Here is an 18,778-nt window from a genome sequence, read left to right as displayed (position 1 = left end):
CACCGATATTTATATGGATGCATACTACCGAATTTCAACATTATTCATGATAATTTATGTTATTGATGATTCTGTTATGAAATGTGGTGTTATTCTATAGACAACACGATTTTTTAGAGGTTAGGCCCTTTAAAAGGGCGTAACTCAAAATTTCGCCCAACGATGATTTTAAAAATTTGCCCAGAGGTGTAGGATAGATAAATAAAGAGAATGGCGTTTCAGGTTTTGATGGTATATTTTATTTTATAATAACGGTAAATGGTGCACCGTGGGGAACGTTCAATGAAGGGTGAACCTCCAGAGTCATGTACGAGTAGTACACTGTCATAAACTTTGTTTGATGAATTCGTTCGATCAGCTTCTCAAAGTTTTCAATTACCAATGGATTCAGCACCTCACAGCGGATGAGGAACCTTAACGACAGTTCCACGAAACGATCTGATAAAGGGAGTACTGCTGCTAGTACCTCCAAACTCATTGTGTGCGTCGAGTTCATGCAGCCTAACGCGATCCGAAGACAACGATACTGGATACGCTCTAGCTTCAGGATGTGTGTTTTCACGGCGGACTGAAAGCAAAAGCTACCGTATTCGAGAACCGACAGTATCGTTGTACGATAAAGCTTTATCAGATCTTCCGGGTGGGCTCCCCACCATGTTCCGGTGAGTGTACGCATGAAGTTGATTCGTTTTTGGCACTTCTGATACAGATAATTAATGTGCTTTCCCCAGGTGCCTTTAGAGTCGAACCAGACCCCTAGATACATATGTGAAAGAGCTTGAGAGAGTTCCTTACCCAAAAATTGAAGCTCTAGATCGGCTGGATCTCGCTTCCTAGAAAAGACAACTAACTCAGTTTTCTCCGGAGAGAATTCGATACCCAGCTTTACAGCCCAAGCAGACAAATTGTCCAGAGTATCTTGCAATGGTCCTTGCAGAGCTTCCGCCTCTGGTCCGGTGATAGAAACCACGGCGTCATCCGCAAGCTGTCTTAACGTGCAATTTTCCACGAGACATTCGTCGATATCTCTGACGTAAAAATTGTAAAGAAGAGGGCTTAAGCATGAGCCCTGGGGGAGACCCATGTAACTAATTCGTGAAGTTGCCGAGGTTCCATGAGAGAAAAACATGTGCTTCTCAGACAACAAGTTGTACAAGTAGTTGTTTAAAATCGGAGAAAGCCCACAATCGTGGAGTTTGTCTGAAAGGACATCAACGCAAACTGCATCAAAAGTCCCCTTAATATCCAAAAATACTGAACCCATTTGCTCTTTCTGAGCGTAGGCCAGTTGAATTTCTGTAGAAAGCAGCGCCAGACAATCGCTCGTTCCCTTGCCTCTGCGGAAACCGAATTGAGTATCTGAAAGAAGGCCTTTCGATTCAACCCATGTGTCGAGCCGATGAAGAATCATCTTCTCTAGCAGCTTCCGTAAGCACGACAACATCGCAATAGGACGGTACGAGTTGTGATCCGACGCGGGCTTCCCGGGCTTTTGAATGGCGATAACCCTCACTCGTCTCCAGTCATCCGGAACAGTGTTGCTTTCCAAGAATATATTGAACAAATTCAACAAGCGCCTCTTCGCGACGTCTGGGAGGCTTTTGAGCAAGTTGAACTTTATTCTATCCATTCCTGGGGCAGAGTTGTTACATGATAGAAGCGCGAGAGAGAATTCTAGCATCGAAAAGGGTGAATCCATCGCATTCCTTTCGGGTGGATAACGACGAATATTCGCTTGTACTTGGACCGAATCCGGACAGACTTTCTTTGCGAAATCGAAAATCCATCGAGGCGAGCTTTCTCGATCCTCATTTACTGATACCGCGTTGCGCATTCTCCTTCCCACCGTCCAGAGAGTCCGCATTGACGTCTCCCGCGATAAGCCGTTGACGAAATTCCTCCAATAACCACGTTTTTTCGCCTTTACGAGGTTCTTGAAAATCTCGTCAAGAGAGGAATACCGCTCGTAGTTCTCCCGTGTACCGCGCTTCCGATATATTTTAAACGCGGCGGACCTATCGCGATAGGCTCCGGTACATTCTTCATCCCATCACAGTGTGGGGGGTCTTCGCCGTATCGAAGTTCCCGGAACCGGCCTACGCTGCGCTTGAAGAGCACTTTCGACGATTAACCCGGACAAAAATTGGTATTCTTCCTGCGGCGGAAGAACGTCAACCGACTGCTCGCCCTCTGAGACCAAATCAGCATATTTGCCCCAGTCGATATGCTTCGTAAGGTCATACGCGACGTCGATCTGGCGAGCCTGACACGAATCATTGGTAACTGAAATTTTGATTGGCAGATGATCACTACCATGGGGATCCTGAATTACATTCCACGTGCAATCCAATGATAGTGAATTCGAACATATTGAGAGGTCTAACATGCTTGGAGGATCTGGAGGTTTAATTCGCGTTGCTTCCCCGGAGTTCAAAATTGTCAAGTTGAAATAGTCGCAGAGGTCATATATCAGGGTTGCGCGATTGTCGTCCTTCGGAGACCCCCAGGCTGTTCCGTGTGCATTAAAATCTCCTAGGATCAACCAAGGCGCAGGCATAGCACAGCATATTTCCGCAAGATCTCTTCGAGATACTCTAGCGCTGGGCGGTATGTACACACTGGCTACACTGAAACTTTTACCTTTTATAGTAACGTGACTTGCAACTATTTCAGTGTCGTTCATCGGGGGGAAATCAATTCTATAAAATGAATGTAGCTTTTTGATCCCCAAGATCACCCCTCCATATCCATCCCCTCGATCACAACGAATAATATTAAAATCGTGGAAGGAGATATCTTTATCGGAAGTAAGCCATGTTTCACTGAGCGCAAATATGTCACAACGTGTTCTGTGAACTAAAAATTTGAAAGCATCCATGTTTTTAATTAAGCTTCTACAATTCCACTGTAGGACTTCTATCATATCTCCGACCTCACTGGACAAATTAGCCATCGAAAGATATGAAAGATTCAAGAATCGGCCAGTTTGAAGCCAGTTGCTTCAGAAGAGGTTTCACAAAAGGAAGTGCTATGTTTATTAAACTTCTTATAGCGGGTGAGATATTCAAAGTTTCGAAGATGATATCCACTATCCCAGAAAGAGTCAATTTTCCAGAAAGGTCGACTGGATTCTGCCGACGTTCCTGTTGACTAGGTTGCTGGGTTTCTGGGCGAAAAACTGGAGCAACTGGGGTTTTAGATGCTCCCGGAAGTGACGGAAAATCTCCAGCCGAAAATTTGAAACCTGGAGGCGATACCTTTTTGGTGTTTCCGCCCCTTCTTGATTTTACCAGAGGGGTTTGAAGAGCTGGTTGAGCAACAGGAACGCTTTGAGAAGCTCGCTGTTGCATGTGCCGTTTTGCAACAGCTCGCTTCCTTTTCGTCCCTGTCTCAATTATAGTGTACTCTACACCACCCTCAGAGTCAGAACCTTGGTCGTTATCCGGCAGGGCTGCATAAATATTAGTACTAGTGGAAGGTTGGGCTAATGAAACAGCAGCCGGGGCGATCTTTTTCAGCATTTCTGCATAAGATCGCCTTGACCGCTGTTTTAAGGAGTTTATGGAATGTTTCTCCCGCTCTACATACTTCGGGCATGCACTGAGCTCGTGGGGAGGAGATTCGCCACAAGTGGCACATTTTGGCTTCGTATTGCAGGAGCCCTCCGCGTGTTGTTCACCACACATACTGCAACGTGGTTTATTGCAACAGTAAAGTGCGGTGTGGCCCAACTGCTGACATTTTGCACAGTGCATTACCTTCGGTTCGTAGAGACGAACAGGTAGTCGAAGAAGCCCAACCACGAGAACGCTCGGAAGAGCGGAGCCGGAGAAGGTCACCCGGAAAGAGTTGGACGGTTGTTTTGAGCCGTCAGATTGTGCCTTGTTCATTTGAACGGCCTCAAGTACTGGAACCAGTGGGACGGCACGATTTTTAAACCCACCAGCTCCAGACATGATTGCAGCACAGGTTAAATTATCTTCGGTGACCACTCCGTAGCACTCTATCTCGAGGCTAGGCAGATATGTTTTATATTCCCGCGTAAAGAGCTCAAAGTTAGCAATCTTGTTCGCTTGTTCGCGGTCACTTACCGTGACACGCAGCTTGTCACGGCTGGGTGAGTCTATCTCCAGAACCCCACGAAACGATTTTGCCAGATCATTTGCGATTTGTAATTTGTTTAATTTTTTTCCATTCGGTTTGGGCCGAAAAAAAACCAGAAAGGGACCCTTAGATCCGGGTGGATAAACTTTCGTGCGGGGGCTCACCGGGTTAGAAGAAGATCCAGGGACAGAGGAGAATACAGGTGGCTGAGAGGAAATACAAGTCTGAGATAAATTTGTAGCCAAGGGAGATTTTACCATGGGCTGGGACCGTGTTTCTTTCACCAAAGAACTAATTGGAACAATTCCGGAAGAAACAACACAACGTACATGGGGAACCCCTGGATCGTTTTCATGATCGCCAGTCTCCATGGCATCAGAATTCTGAATTTGTTCTATTGAAATAGTGGACAGACCAGAGCCTGTCTCATCATCGGATGAAATTACGAGATCCGGTGAACCCCCACCAGTGTCATTCGTTTCCATGCAGGCCTATTTTATTATACCTTATGCCAGATAATGGCAATAAAAACCAATATAAGAACAAATATAACCAACCAGATGTTCAATATAAAGTTAAACCGGGAGAACGAGAAAAAAAACACCAATCCAAAAAAAAACGTTTACCAACTTAAATATCTATAAAAAATATTGAAAGAGAAAAAAAAGAAAAACAAAAAAAAAACAAAGAAAGAGAAGGATAGCAACTAAAAAAAAATAATTCGAAGACGTGGTCCTACCTGAATTCAACCAATAGTCCTACGTCGAAAAAAGCAACCAAGTCAAAAAAGCAAAAAAAACAGAAAAAAGGTTTTTTAAACCACTGTGGTAGGAATGCGGCAGAGCAAAACAGAGTCAAACCAAAAATAGTACCAACACCAGTTCTAATATGACGTAAAGTGATATCGGGAAAAAGGGCAAGAAAAGGATAGCAACTTCAAAAAAAAATCAATTCAATGTTTGTATCTACTTAAATACTAATATAATATAAGAAAATATTGAAAAAAAAAACAAAAAAATCAAAGAATAGAAAGGATAGCAACTCAAAAAAACACTTAAAACTAAAAAAAAATAGTGCGATATAATGGACCGTGAACCGGGAGGAACTACTGTACCATCGAAACTCTAATCGAAATAAAATTATTACTGCCAGCTAGACGGTGGACTGGGAAACAATAGAGCGGCAAAAAAGATACAAGATACTCAACTGGTCTGTGCACAGCCTTTGTATACCTATATGTAGGTAGGTGGCTGTTTGTGACGATGGCTTAGGCTGCTGCTGCTGCTGTTTTGCGCTGCTGACCTTTGTCGTCGACCTTCTCGCTTCGTCGTTACCGGCGTCGTCGTCGTCGTCGTCGTCGTCGTCGTCGTGCGCCGTTTATTATGTGGCAATTATGCTTGCCTGATGTGGGTTAAAGCTGTACGAGCTACTTATGCAGCACGCTTCCCAAATCGGAAGGATTCGCCTTGCGGCACTACACTCCGCACTAGTAGGAAAACTAATGATATAAAAAAAAACCTCAGCTCGAGGGGCAAAAAAAAACTCTACTAATAACGAATGCTACCGCGCGAAGAGAAACGGACATTCACATCCGACTCGTTCCAAAAACCGACAGGGAATGTCGTGTGCGCTTGTTGTGCACTAGAGCCAGCGTTCACTTCGGAGCTGGAGCCCACATCGCTGTACCTACGCGAATGGACGTCACACGAAACTGTTCTGATAGTAATTATATCGTGTTATTAACTAAGCTGAGCAAATAGCTAATGACTTTCAAATAGTGAAAAGTGTGAAACTAAGTACTAGTTGCGCCAGCGTTTATTTAAATGTTTAAAGCGTTTTTTTGCGTTTAACTTTTTCTCAGATTTTCCCTGATGGAGAATTTTTTACGGAGTTTGTAATGCATAGGCTGAAGTAATTTGCTAAGAATGTCTTAAAGAATCTCCCTTTTGGATTCTCTGAAGAAATTCTCAAGGAAGGAAACATATGTTGTATTTTAAACTTAAGTTAAACCTTGCGGGAAATCCCTATCATGAATTATCTGTAGACTGTAGAATTGAATTCATATTAGTAGTTTAGGTTGAGAGCTCCGACAGATCAAAGGCGACGTGATCTAGTCGGTGAAATATAATTGGTGAATTGAAATGTGTTTTCGTGTTCTATGATCAGAGATGATGATTCATAGAAGTGGTTTACTTGGGATCCCAACATGTATATGAAAAAATCTTTCAACTAATCCTTGGGGCAAAGTTCTTTGAAGAATTCAAAGAGGAGGTCATGGAATAAATAATGGAGGAATGGTTGAAGAATTCCTTAGAGGATTACTCGGAAGAATACGTGGCGAAATTTCTTATGGATTATTTGCAGAAATTCCTGGGGGAATCCTTTGAAAATTATTGGAAAAAATCTCTTGAGAAATTCCTTGGAGGAATTACCGTAGGAATCTTTAGAGTAACTTTTTGTAGGAATCATCGGAAGCTTTTCTTAAGAAATCCTTAGGGAAGTTGCTGAGGAATTCTCCAACCACAAATTCTAGAGGAACTCTAGGGGAACTAAGAAGAACTTTTGAATATTTGACTGGAGGATCGTCAGTAAGAATTCACGTAGGAATCGTTGAGAAAACTCTCGGAGAGGTCTCTGGAAGAACTTCTAGTGAGCTCCCTAGAAGATCTACAAGAGAAATACTTGTAATATACAAATATTCCTTGAAAGTACTCCGTGGCCATCCATAATAAACAGACAACCTGTAAGACATGTACAAAATCCTGTAAACAAATGTGAACGCCGCGGTTCAATTACATATAATATTTTCCACTTGAGAGCCAAGGACTTCTCGACAACTTCGCTGATGAGTGATGATCCGTACTTCCTAGGACAGCAAAATAATGAGATCAAATAGCTCGTAGTACTGAAATTGTGCATAAAATTTTACACCATTCGGAAATTTCAAGAATCATGAACAACTTTGCTGAACATATGAACTGTGCAGGTGATCTGGATCATGATAAATATATTCAGGAAAACATTTGATGAGTGTATTTATAAGCAACAGTGCTGAAAATGTCATTTCGATATAACTACATTCAATGACCTACAGCTAATTTCAGAAACTGAACCTGAAAATATGGAATATGATAAAATATGAAATATGATATCCTTTGGAATTAGATAATATTAGATACTACGCATTGTCGCGCAACTGGTAGCTCAGACTTCAGTATTTTTATTTTATATTCGAAGGTTCAACTCCTTATAAAAATCCCTGTAAAAATATCTCTTGATTGATTTTTACGCCAGTGTTGCCAAGTATGCTAGTATTTAGCGGTAGGTGCGGGGATGCTTAGTATTGCGCTTACTCTTACTGGATTGCAGAATAATAGATCATGTCCTTTATTGTCCCGGGCAGAGAAGTGAAGAACAGTGTTGAGTATTGTGTTGTCTATTGATGTGATTGCATATGGTATGAGTTTTTGTTTGTTCTTCGTGGCGAAGAATGAACAAAAATTTCTGAGTGTAATGGATTAGTGGCGTTTGCTCCCTAGAGCCTACTTTTCTTAGGCTTTTTTTGCATGGAAAAGAGATCGGTTGTACGCGAAGGTTAATTCCGATAAATCAAATCGATTGTTCGATCAATTATAGGTGACTCCCAGATCGACAATGTATAAAATCATATTAAGGATCGGTATATTCGCCTCACTCAATTCATGTTCACTCCTCTTTGCTGAATCGAATCGAGAAAAATGCAGCAAACGGATTGTCGTGATCAAGCACGCAACCCCATCACCAGTGAAAAGCCATGCGCAAGTTGCTTGACATGGATATTCATTACCGTTCGTCGCAGTTTTGATCGCAAGCGAATGAATGAATGGCGAATGGTGAAGAATGCTGGTGAGTGATCGAAGTGGCTGCTGTCGTCGCTGATAAGCAAACACACAAACTAAAGCGACAATCGTTCGCTGCGATTAACCATGGAGCAGCAATTATGAATTGTGTTGTCATCTATACTCATACTCATGCAGTGTTGCCAAATGTGCTCGTTATGTATAAAAACAGAAATCATTTGTTTTTATTTGGTGTTATCTATTTACGAAAGCTTTCGTGTAAATTAGATGTTTACAATAAAAATGACATGTGTGGCAACACTTCCATCTACAACATCGTTGAAATGAATAAAATGACAATTGAAATGAATTTCACAATAGATACATTTTATATTTTAACAATTTATCCTCATCTTTTCCAATAAACCAATTTTTTATTGCTAACTATCAAACGAACAATAACTGTCAATTACCGGGACATTTTGTCAGATAGGATGATAAACAAGAAAACACAGACAAACAGACGTAACATTGAAAAAAATGCCAACGACCACGATTTTAACGATCTTTTTAAACCTTTATAGTTGTAGCTTCCACAACCAGAGGTGCGCACATCATTTTTCTAAGCGTTAGACGTTTCACCTAGTGTGAACTAGGCGATGGATTTTCGCGAAAATTTTCTAGGTGTTACGTCTGTTTGTCTGTGAAGAAAAGGTCAACAACAGGATCGTTAGAGAAGATGTGTATTGTTTTTATCTTGCTCATACATCTTGCAACACACATGGTGCGATTTTTCAGAATAGCCTGTACATTGTCAAACACTTAAAGGTTAGGTTTCATGGTATAATAAAAAAGGTAAACTGGCAACACTGTCACATTTTTTTAATCCTTTTTATACTCGATATTGTTCAAATCACAAAACGTGATTATATGGCATCGAACAATGTTTTTTACGAAATTTATAAACTGCACCTGATTTTATATGATACTTTATATGAAAAAAATGAATATATTTTCTTAAAAACGCTATATCTCAGGAACGACGCAAATCACTTTGGGGAGTTAAGCTTTTTCGATAGAAAAACGTCTGATAAACACGATGGAATCAAAATTTTTAAAATCAAAATATACGTATTTTGAGAAAAATCGATTTTTAGATTTAAAATTGAAAAATATGATATCTGGCAACACTGTATCAGAAAAATTATATTTTTTTTTTGATTCCCTGAACAATTTCCTTTAAAAAAGCCGAAGGTCAAAAATCTGTAGGTGCAATCGTTTCAATGACAAAAATAAAAGAAAGAGAGGATAATTTTCATATCGGCCAAAACGAGGGGTGCTGCCACGGGCCGAGGGGGGATCCGATCGGCACCAAAATTTTGATTTTTTTTTTTCTTTTTCCATCTAAACAAATGTTTCAGCCAAATTTGGATCAAATCCGTGATGGTCGATTGCAAGCGGTCGGTCACTTGGCGTGGAATGACCCGTAGTTCATTTGTCAGTCAATACTTTTTTAGCAACTTTTAACTGTGGATGTTCTCATACATCACTGATGAGATACAGGTCTGTAGCAGTAGGGAAATTACACCTGAAAAGATGTAAACAAAAATATTGGCGCTTGGAAAGCCAGGAAAGTACCAGCGTGAGCTCACCGGCTTTGCAGAGAAAACTTTTCCTTCTTAGAGAGATCCAGTTTAAAAACAGGCATGTGGGTGGCAATTAGGAGTAGAAAAAAAAAATTATCCGTGGAACAAAAATCTAACTAATTAGGTACATATCTTGGCTATTACCATGCGGAGGCTGACAAGAATGAAACGCAAAATATCAGTGTCACCTAAAAATCCAAATCAATCCATCTTCTGCGAAACTGATTTTTTCCTACTAGTAGAATCGGTATTCATAGCTTCTGTATAAGCGATATTTTATTGAGATGAATTCATGAAATACAGGAAAAACAATAAGCTTATCTAGCAGTTTCACACAGAGAATAAAGAAATCTATTCGGAAAAATATGCTAAATAACGTTTTGTTTCAAGACCTGGATGCCAATATTTGAATGGCTGACTAAACTTAACTATAAAAGTTTTCACTCAAATTTGAAGTTTTCCAAGTAACGGTAAAGTTTACCGTAACTTAGAAAACTTCAAATTTACCGGGTAAACGAATTTGAAGCTCACAAGTTTATAGCTTGTGAGCTTTTGAAACATAATAGGACGATTCACTAAACAGCGTCAACCGCGGCATAAATAATATCCTGCGTAAACAAGAAATATTTGATTATTTCGATAGCGATTGCTGGCGTATTTTCGGTCCTCGGGTTGCTTATAAAACAACTGTTTTAATTAAAATTTTAATTAAAACAGTTGTTTTATAAGCAACCCGAGGACCGAAAATACGCCAGCAATCGCTATCAAATTATCGAAGACGGTCGTAATTTTATCAATTTTATTATTTCATTCGCAATTTCATGAAACATTTCTGTTCCAACTAATGGGTATGGACGGTAAGGTGTCGTAAAACGTCAGATGATATACGGTGTCAACCGAGATGATATAGCTATAAGGCAAAACGTGAAAACCATATGCAATTGGATGTGCTTTATGTGCGGGGAATTATTATTGAATTATAAAGAGAATTTGGGTGATTTTGTGCATATTATACGAATTATTGATAGCAATTGTGCAAAATAGTTGGTGAGTGGGAAGATTAGGTGTATTTCTGGTGAACTCGGACCTAATTGCATAATGTTTATACTGTAGGTTAGATTCGGTTACAGATAGTTGATGAGATACCTTTATTGCGTTTCCATACGTTTACCCATATACGTTGTAAGTCTACAAAATTCATTATTAAACTAGCTAAACCTAATATTAAAACTATCTACAGTAGGGTCTGCGATAAGACATCGGCCTGAATCTCGTGCGTGAACTTGTCTGGAAGGGGAAAATTAATGTAAGACCTGATTATACTTAACCTTAAAAAGAATGAACTCTAAAATACATTATCCCTTTACAGCTTTGAGCGAAATCTCAAAAATCGCTTCAGAGAAGTTTTCTTATCACTCCTAGTCCGAACATTTCAATAAGCAGATAATTTTGGCATCAGCTATTTACGCTTGTTAGTGAATCCCCTTAATAAACTTATGTTTGAAATAGTGAAATTCTTTACGAAAATGTGGTTTTTACCAAATGCAGGTAATTTTATACCCAAAACATGGTTGCTTTAAAACATAAAAAAAAAACGAATAACTAATTTTCTCATCATAGTTTAAAATACAATTTTCCCTATTTTTTGTTCCAATTTTTATACTCTTCAGAGTGTGAGAAGAGTAGAAGCAATTATAAATCGTTGCTAATAAGAGCAGAAATTCTTTGAAACGCTAATTAAAACATCTCCAATAGAGCTATCTTTTGAAGATATACTTTTGATTCTCTATGCGCATTCACAGTAATACAACTAATTAGTGAGCGTCAACAGACCATTGGATTAACTCGAGCTTATTATGTCTCGTTTCATCCCAACAGGTCGGAATATATGTGGTTATGTTCCTGGAGATTCTTCAAACGCTCATTAAAGTGCTGACAGTGTTTTCAATCTTGATCATCGCCTTCGGTCTCGCGTTTTACATCCTGCTGTCAAAGGTAAGTAATTATAAAAGAAATGCTTGCTCTTTTGAGCAATATAAAAGAACTACCTAATCATTGATTTCAACTAACCAACATAAAAGTTATTACTCTTTATTGTTAAACAGTTGTATGAACAGTTTAAACAGAACTTCCTGCCGTAGGCAATCATTACTCCCAACAAATTTCAAGAATTGTCATAAACGCTAATTAAACGCTCCTTGTACAGTCTCAAATCAGGATTAATTATAAGAGTTTTGTTTTCCCTAATTTGTTTGTCGTTTATGCACTGCTTCTGCCCGTGGCCATGTCTACAGGTATCGAGGATGATTGACACCCAAGTGAACCACTTGTCCTTTTCATCCATACCGATGTCGTTGCTGAGGACGTTCTCCATGATGCTCGGCGAGATGGATATTCTCGGAACATACGTGCAACCGTACTACCAGAACCATCTTCTCTATCCCATTCCATCGTTTGCCATTCTTTGTAAGAGAACTACAAACTTTCTGACATTCATGTGTAATTTATTATGTGTGACACGTTTTTGTTTCTTATTCCACTGAAGGTCTCTTCATGATACTGATGCCAATCCTGTTGATGAATCTGCTGATTGGTTTGGCGGTTGGTGATATCGAATCCGTTCGACGAAATGCTCAGCTGAAACGATTGGCCATGCAAGTGGTTCTGCACACCGAGCTGGAGCGCAAGTTGCCGCAAATGTGGTTGGAAATGGTTGACAAAATGGAACTGATTGAATATCCCAATGAGAAAAAGTGTAAGCTGGGATTCCTGGATTCGGTGTTGCGCAAGTGGTTCTGTAATCCATTCACCGATGAATACAAAGGTTTGTGTGATTTCATATCGCTGTGATATAATTATTAAGAGTCATTTGCAATAAATGTACATTTACAGGAGGAATCGATTTCGTATTGGACAACAATGAAGATTACGTTGTCACGGAATTGGAAAAACAGAAACGAAAATTACGTGAAATCAGCTCTGCATTGGATAACCAACATCAACTACTTCGTTTAATTGTTCAGGTAAATATTGCATCACTAAGATTGCGGAGAATAATTGAGGGGTTAGAAGCAAAGGGGTGTAAGTGACAAAAAACCCACTTTCGAGTAAATGAGGTTGTTTTTTTTTTTTTTTTTTTTTCTTCTGTATTAACGAGATTTTTAACCTTAGGCTAGTTCACGGGACCCACGTTTTACTTCCCACATTTTGTGAGTATGTTTTACTAACCCACATTTTGTGAGTATGTCGGGAGTGGGATTCGATCCCAGGTCCTCGGCGTCATAGTCAAGTGTTCTAACCACCACACCAGGTCAGCTCCACTGATGAGGTTTTAAGTTTTTGACTAATTTTTCATCCCATACAAAATGTATGGAGTTTCCAAATCAACTCAATTTTCTCTGATTTATTGTAATTTTTCCAATCATCGTAGAAATTCCTGAAAGCTTGAAATTTGAAAAGAATTTTATTATATGCTCAGCTCAAAATCGACAAAATGGTCACTTACACCCCTTTGATTCTGAGCCCCTCAATTTTAAAATGTTTTGGCATCGTTGATTGTAAATCCTCAAATTGACGAATGACGAGCCCAGTTAACAGACAATTAAACGTTCCATAATAAGTAAAACAACCATAAGGGGATTTTTTATTACCGAACAGGTTTGGGCCAAAAGGTCTCCGATATTTATGAAAATTTCACCATGGATATATATCATATAAGTAATTAAAAAAACAAGTTGGCTATTTTCCCGGAAAACGCTAAATGAAACTCCACGATTTTTTAAAATATTCTAAAATACCCCATCATGTCTAAAACTATGCATCTTAGAACAAACGGTGTTTCATTCTACGATGCATAGTTTTTGAGATATGATTTTTTTAAGTATGGGATGCTTCAGAAAATTTTGAAAAATCGTGAAATTGTATCTAGCGTTTTCCGGGAAAACTGCCAACTATGATTTTTTTCAATACCATATGTTGGGGCAGGTTCGTGATTTCCGGAGAAATTGCTTCGGAGTGAAAATCGGACACTGGCTGTTGGATAGCCTTACACCGTGCGGGACCGGTGTTACCGGGTAAGCACTATTTTACGCTCCACAAAGCTCGCTGTGTTGCAGCTAACTGCCACTAGGAGGATTTCTTCTTCGCAATAGGAAACGTTTGGCACTTTGAAGATCACTTTATTGACTCGCAAATATATATTGGAACTATTTAAGGACACTTTATTTCTTCGGGAGTTCAACTTAGAATAATTTTATTTTATAATTTATGGTTTAATGAAACCTAACTGGCTACTACTACTTACAACTATTTAATTCATGCTACTCATTTCTAGCACTACTACTACCATCTAGCACTCAATTGTGGTACTAGATTGGAGGTGGGTTCGGCGCGAAACTATAATGAAATATTGAGAACTGGTTGGGAACAAACACCATATCATATCCATGATCTCTACCTCAGGGGAAATTTTCATGAAAATCGGAGGCCCATCGGCTCGAACTGTTCGATAATAAGAAAATCTCCACAAGTAATTCTAAAAGTCCCAATGAAGAAACAGGGATGTAATCAATCAAAAGTTCCATAAACAAATAAAAAATGCATGAAGAAATCTAAATTTTCCATAAATAATTAATTGATTTTCAATCAATAAAAAACGTTGGAAAGCTGTAAATGAAACATCAGTTGCAATAAAAAAAAACAATATTTTTTCCATCAAAAAGATTTGAACTTTCCATAAATAAATACAAGTTTCAAAAAAAAATGAAATTTCGTAATAAAAATATCGCAAAAATATAATAAAAATAAAACTAAATTTCCTTTAGGATTTAGGAAAATTCGAAGCAATCAAAAGCTAAATTAAACTTACACGACAATGGAACTGAAAAGACGGTATAACAATGTCTGCATTTTACCGAGCAATTGCTTTATGCCCTAATTTGCTAAAGGTCATCGGACTTAAAAAATGGATAACATCCTTGTTTGCATTATACCATCTCTGTGGTTTGCATTTTTTTTTTCCTTGTTGGGGACATAATGCCACTGCGACCATTGATTTGATCTCTGTGGCGTCATCCTCTTCATTTTTTTTTTATTGCCGTACTGAAAAGAATCGACACTATCAGGAGTGACTATCCTCACAGCAAATGGCGTTTGTCCCAATCAGGTACCGCGTTTCGTATGAAACTTAGTACATGTTTGGGATGAGAAGCCCAAATTTCCTGAGGCCCCATTAGGCCCCTTTCCAGAAATCTACAGCGCTTGTGATAAAGTGCAACACACTCGCACAATAAATGCTCAGACGTTTCAGTCTCTAATTTACAAAATCGACATTTATCTTCTTGCAATTTACCAATCAATTTGAGATAGTATTTGCAAGGGCAGTGGCCAGTTATTAGTCCAGTGTAAGTACTTAGGTCATTTTTGTTCAGGTCTATTAGCCTTAGTGTGTTAATGGCGTCTGGTGTGATGAATCGCTTAGATTGACGAGAATCAGTTATGTTCATCCAGTTACGCTTAATTTTAAACTCTTCTAAAATCTTGAATTTCATTTTTAAGGCACTTGGAGCCAATCCAAAAAATGGCTCCGGTCCTATGAATTGAGTGGATGACCCTTGTTTTGCCAACTGATCAGCTTTTTCATTTCCTTCTATTCCGCGATGCCCAGGAACCCAATACAGATTAACCTTATTGCGACAGGACAATTGCTGCAGTAGCTTCGAGCATTCCAAGACTAGTTTCGAGGACTTTGGACATCAAAGCATTCAATGCTGCTTTGCTATCCGAACATATACAAATATTAGCATTTCTATAGCGCCTTTTGAGACATATGTCGGCACATTCCAAAATAGCATAGACTTCAGCCTGGAAGACAGTAGGCCACCTTCCCAGTGGCAATGAAACGTTGAAACCAGGGCCAAAAATACCAGCCCCAACCAAATTGTCTTGTTTTGAGCCGTCAGTGTAAAAAACAGTTGAACCAGATCGAAAATCTGGCTCCCCTGTTTCCCAATCCTGACGAGTCACATCAGCAACACAAAATAGATGACCAAAAAAGTTACGCTTTATCATGTAATCTTCATTGACCAAATATACTGGGTCGATTTCGTAAATCTTTAGTATGCTCATATGCCCTCTAAGATTATAATCATTGAGATTTAAGGACCTTCTCATACTTAGACCACTTTTAGCAGCTGTTATTTGAATACAATCATGCAATGGCAGAAGATTTAGCATTGCATCCAAAGCTTTTGATGGGGTGCTATGCATTGCCCCAGTTAGTGAAGCTGTTGCAAGCCTTTGTAGCTTGTTTAATTTTGTTTGAGTTGTAACTTGTTTGGTCTTTTCCCACCAAATAATAGAAGCATAAGTAATAATGGGTTTCACAATGGCCATATAAATCCAAAGTATCATCTTCGGCTTCAAGCCCCATTTCCTCCCAAAAGTTCTTTTACAGCCCCAGAAAGCATTTCTAGCTTTTTCTAACTGTTTTTCCACATGTTTATGCCAGCAGAGTTTGCATAGAATCGAATCTATTTATATAAATTTTGAATTATTTATTTGTTATTTGATTATGGAATTTTTGTTACATATCTTTGACTACACCCATGTTTCATCACTGTGAATTTTGGAATTATTTAAGGATAATCACTTTTTATGTGTCGGTTATATTTTAGCCGAGTGAGTAACCTTTTTGTCCAATCAAAAAATCACAAAAATCAAAATGTTTGATCGTATTCAAAAATTATTCGGACATAATTTTTTTTTCAGTAGGTATTTTTATGATAATGTTTATGTTGATTATGGGATAAAAAATAATGAAAAACTTGGAGTCACATTTACTCGAAAAAAAAGTTTTTTTTTTCATTTGCATCCAAGCAAAACTTTGCTTCTTATCGCCTCAAAATGTTATACCGTTTTTACTTTACTTGTCTACATCTAATTTTCGACAAATGAGCTAAGGTCATAATGCCAATAGTAATCCTATCCTCCCAAATTCACACTATACAGTTGAGTTCAAAATAAATAAATAAATAAATTATTTTCAATTGCATCATTCAGCAACTTTTACTAGTAATCGTCAAAGTGATCGAACACTAGCAGTTCTGAGGACAAAATCGCGGAAATCAAATAAAACTCAAATTCATTATTAAATGAGTGTACCAAGTTATATTGAAAAGTGATACGTCTGCTTGTCTGTGGTATTTTTTTCTCTAAACCATGGAGAGATAATCTGCTCAACAGCACCTGAATAGCATTGGCGTAGCTAGGATTTTTTCTGGAAGGGGACAAGCTTTAGATGACTTCATGCCACAAAAGTTCAGCCTATTGGACGCAGTGGCTTAATTTCCCCAACAGGGGAGGAAAAAAAAAGATGACTTTTGAGCGGCATGGGTGCCCGATATGTGTATATGAAAATCGGCATTGAAGTTTTGAGGAATCAAAATGACTGGTTTAATTAGTTTCTAGTTTCGTTAACTATATGAGTATGAACAATTCCTCCATGATTTTTTCCATAGCTTGCTGCAGTGATTCCATCATGAATTCCTCCAGAGATTCCTTCAAGAATTCATCTAGGGATTAAACCAGATATTTTTTCGGGGATTTCTCAAGATATCCTTTAAGGTATGGCTGCAGGTATTCCTACAGAGATTTCTTCAGGAATTTCTCCATATATTCCTTCCGGAGTTCCCCTAGATATTTCTCTAATAGGTCCATCTGAAATTATTCGAAGTATTTCTGCAGGAATGTCTTTCAGAAATTCTTTAAGAAAATTTTACTAGAGATTTTTCAAAAATTTAATCAGAAATTTCTTTAAAAAATTGTACAAAAATCCTTTAGGAGACCATTCAAGTGTTGCTTCAATAATTCGACCACAAATTACAGCAGACATGAATTTCTTCAGATTTTTTTATCCAGGTCTTCCTACAGAAATTTTTCCAGGAATTCGCTAAAAAATATCTCTCCTGAGATTCCCTATGGAATTCATCTTGGGATTGCTTCCGGGATTCATCATGGGGATTCTTCACAAATTTCTCCAAGAATTCCTCCAGGTATTCACTCGGGAATTCTTTCTGTGATTCTATCAGGAACAACATCTAGTATTTAAAAGCTCTTCTTAGGAATTCCTTCAGGAATTCCTCCTGGAATTCTTTCAGAAACTTCTCCAAGAACTCCAAGACTTCTTCCAAGAGCTATTTAGAGATTCCCTCAAGAGTTGATCTTGGAATTGCTTCCGAGATTCCTCCAGGGTTTTATTTTCAGGAACTCTTCCAGGGAATCCTCCAGGAACTTTTTTTTTTTGTTTTTGTGTATTTAAACGTTTGCTATTTTTACACGTCCTTGACGAACTGCTACAGGGATTCCTCCAAGAGTTCCTCTACGTACTCTTTTAAAGATTCCTTCAGGATTTCCTCAGGAATTTCAATGTTTTTTTTTTCACAGTTTCGATTTCTTCAGTACTTCCTAGTGGGATTCCTTCAGAAACTCCTACTAGAATTGCATCATAAATTGATCTTCCTGGGATTCCTCCAAGAATTCTTCCAGGAATTCTCCAAAAAAAAATCCTCCAGGAATTCTTCCAAGATTCCTCTGGCAATTATTGTGTGGATTCCTTTAAAAGATCCTACAGGGATTCGTCCAGAAATTCCTCTAAGTATTCCTCCAGAAATTCCTACAAGTATTTCACTAGAGATATTTCAAGGAATTCCTCTAGAGATTCCTTCAGGTATTCCTCAAGGGATTCCTCCAGAAAGTGCTTCATTGGCTCTTCAAGGAAATTCTCCAGGAATACCTCCAGGGACTTCTCCAGGGATTCCTCATGGAATTTATACAGGGATTCCTCCAGGAATTCCTCTAGAAATTCCTCTGGGAATTTCTCTAGGAATTTCTCTGGGAATTTCTCTAGAAATTTCTTCAGGAACGGAATTTCTCCAATAAATCCTCTAGGGATTTCTCTTGGAATTCCACCAAATTTGTCCAGAATATCCTCCAGGCATTCCTTTCGAGATTCCTTTAGAAAATGCTTCAGGGATTCCTCCAGGAATTCTTCCACGTGTTTTTCCATGTATTCCCCCAGGAATTCTTCCAAGAATTTCTTCAGAAATTTCACTAAGGATTCCTCCAGGAATTCCTCACGACATTTCTTCAGAAATTTCTCCAGGGATTCTTCCCACATATTCTCTAGCAAACCCTCCAGGAATTCATCGAGGG

At 38.7% G+C, this 18,778-nt stretch overlaps 1 protein-coding gene across 15 annotated transcripts in view; it reads left to right on the top strand.

Annotated features, from left to right (window-relative positions):
- Nucleotides 1-18,778, top strand: part of LOC115253829 (transient receptor potential cation channel subfamily A member 1) — a 105,054-nt gene that overhangs the window by 78,937 nt on the left and 7,339 nt on the right. For all 15 annotated transcript variants that reach the window (XM_062852771.1, XM_062852769.1, XM_062852770.1 and 12 more), the window contains 4 exons: nucleotides 11,447-11,563; nucleotides 11,863-12,034; nucleotides 12,114-12,392; nucleotides 12,461-12,591. In XM_062852771.1, the coding sequence (XP_062708755.1) occupies nucleotides 11,447-11,563; nucleotides 11,863-12,034; nucleotides 12,114-12,392; nucleotides 12,461-12,591 (699 nt within the window). The remainder of the gene's footprint in view (nucleotides 1-11,446; nucleotides 11,564-11,862; nucleotides 12,035-12,113; nucleotides 12,393-12,460; nucleotides 12,592-18,778) is intronic.

The sequence above is a fragment of the Aedes albopictus genome, chromosome 2 (assembly GCF_035046485.1).
Source record: "Aedes albopictus strain Foshan chromosome 2, AalbF5, whole genome shotgun sequence".
NCBI classification, from domain to species: Eukaryota; Metazoa; Arthropoda; class Insecta; order Diptera; family Culicidae; genus Aedes; species Aedes albopictus.
Note: the sequence above shows the minus strand (reverse complement) of the source record. Positions and strands in the feature narration are given on the sequence as shown.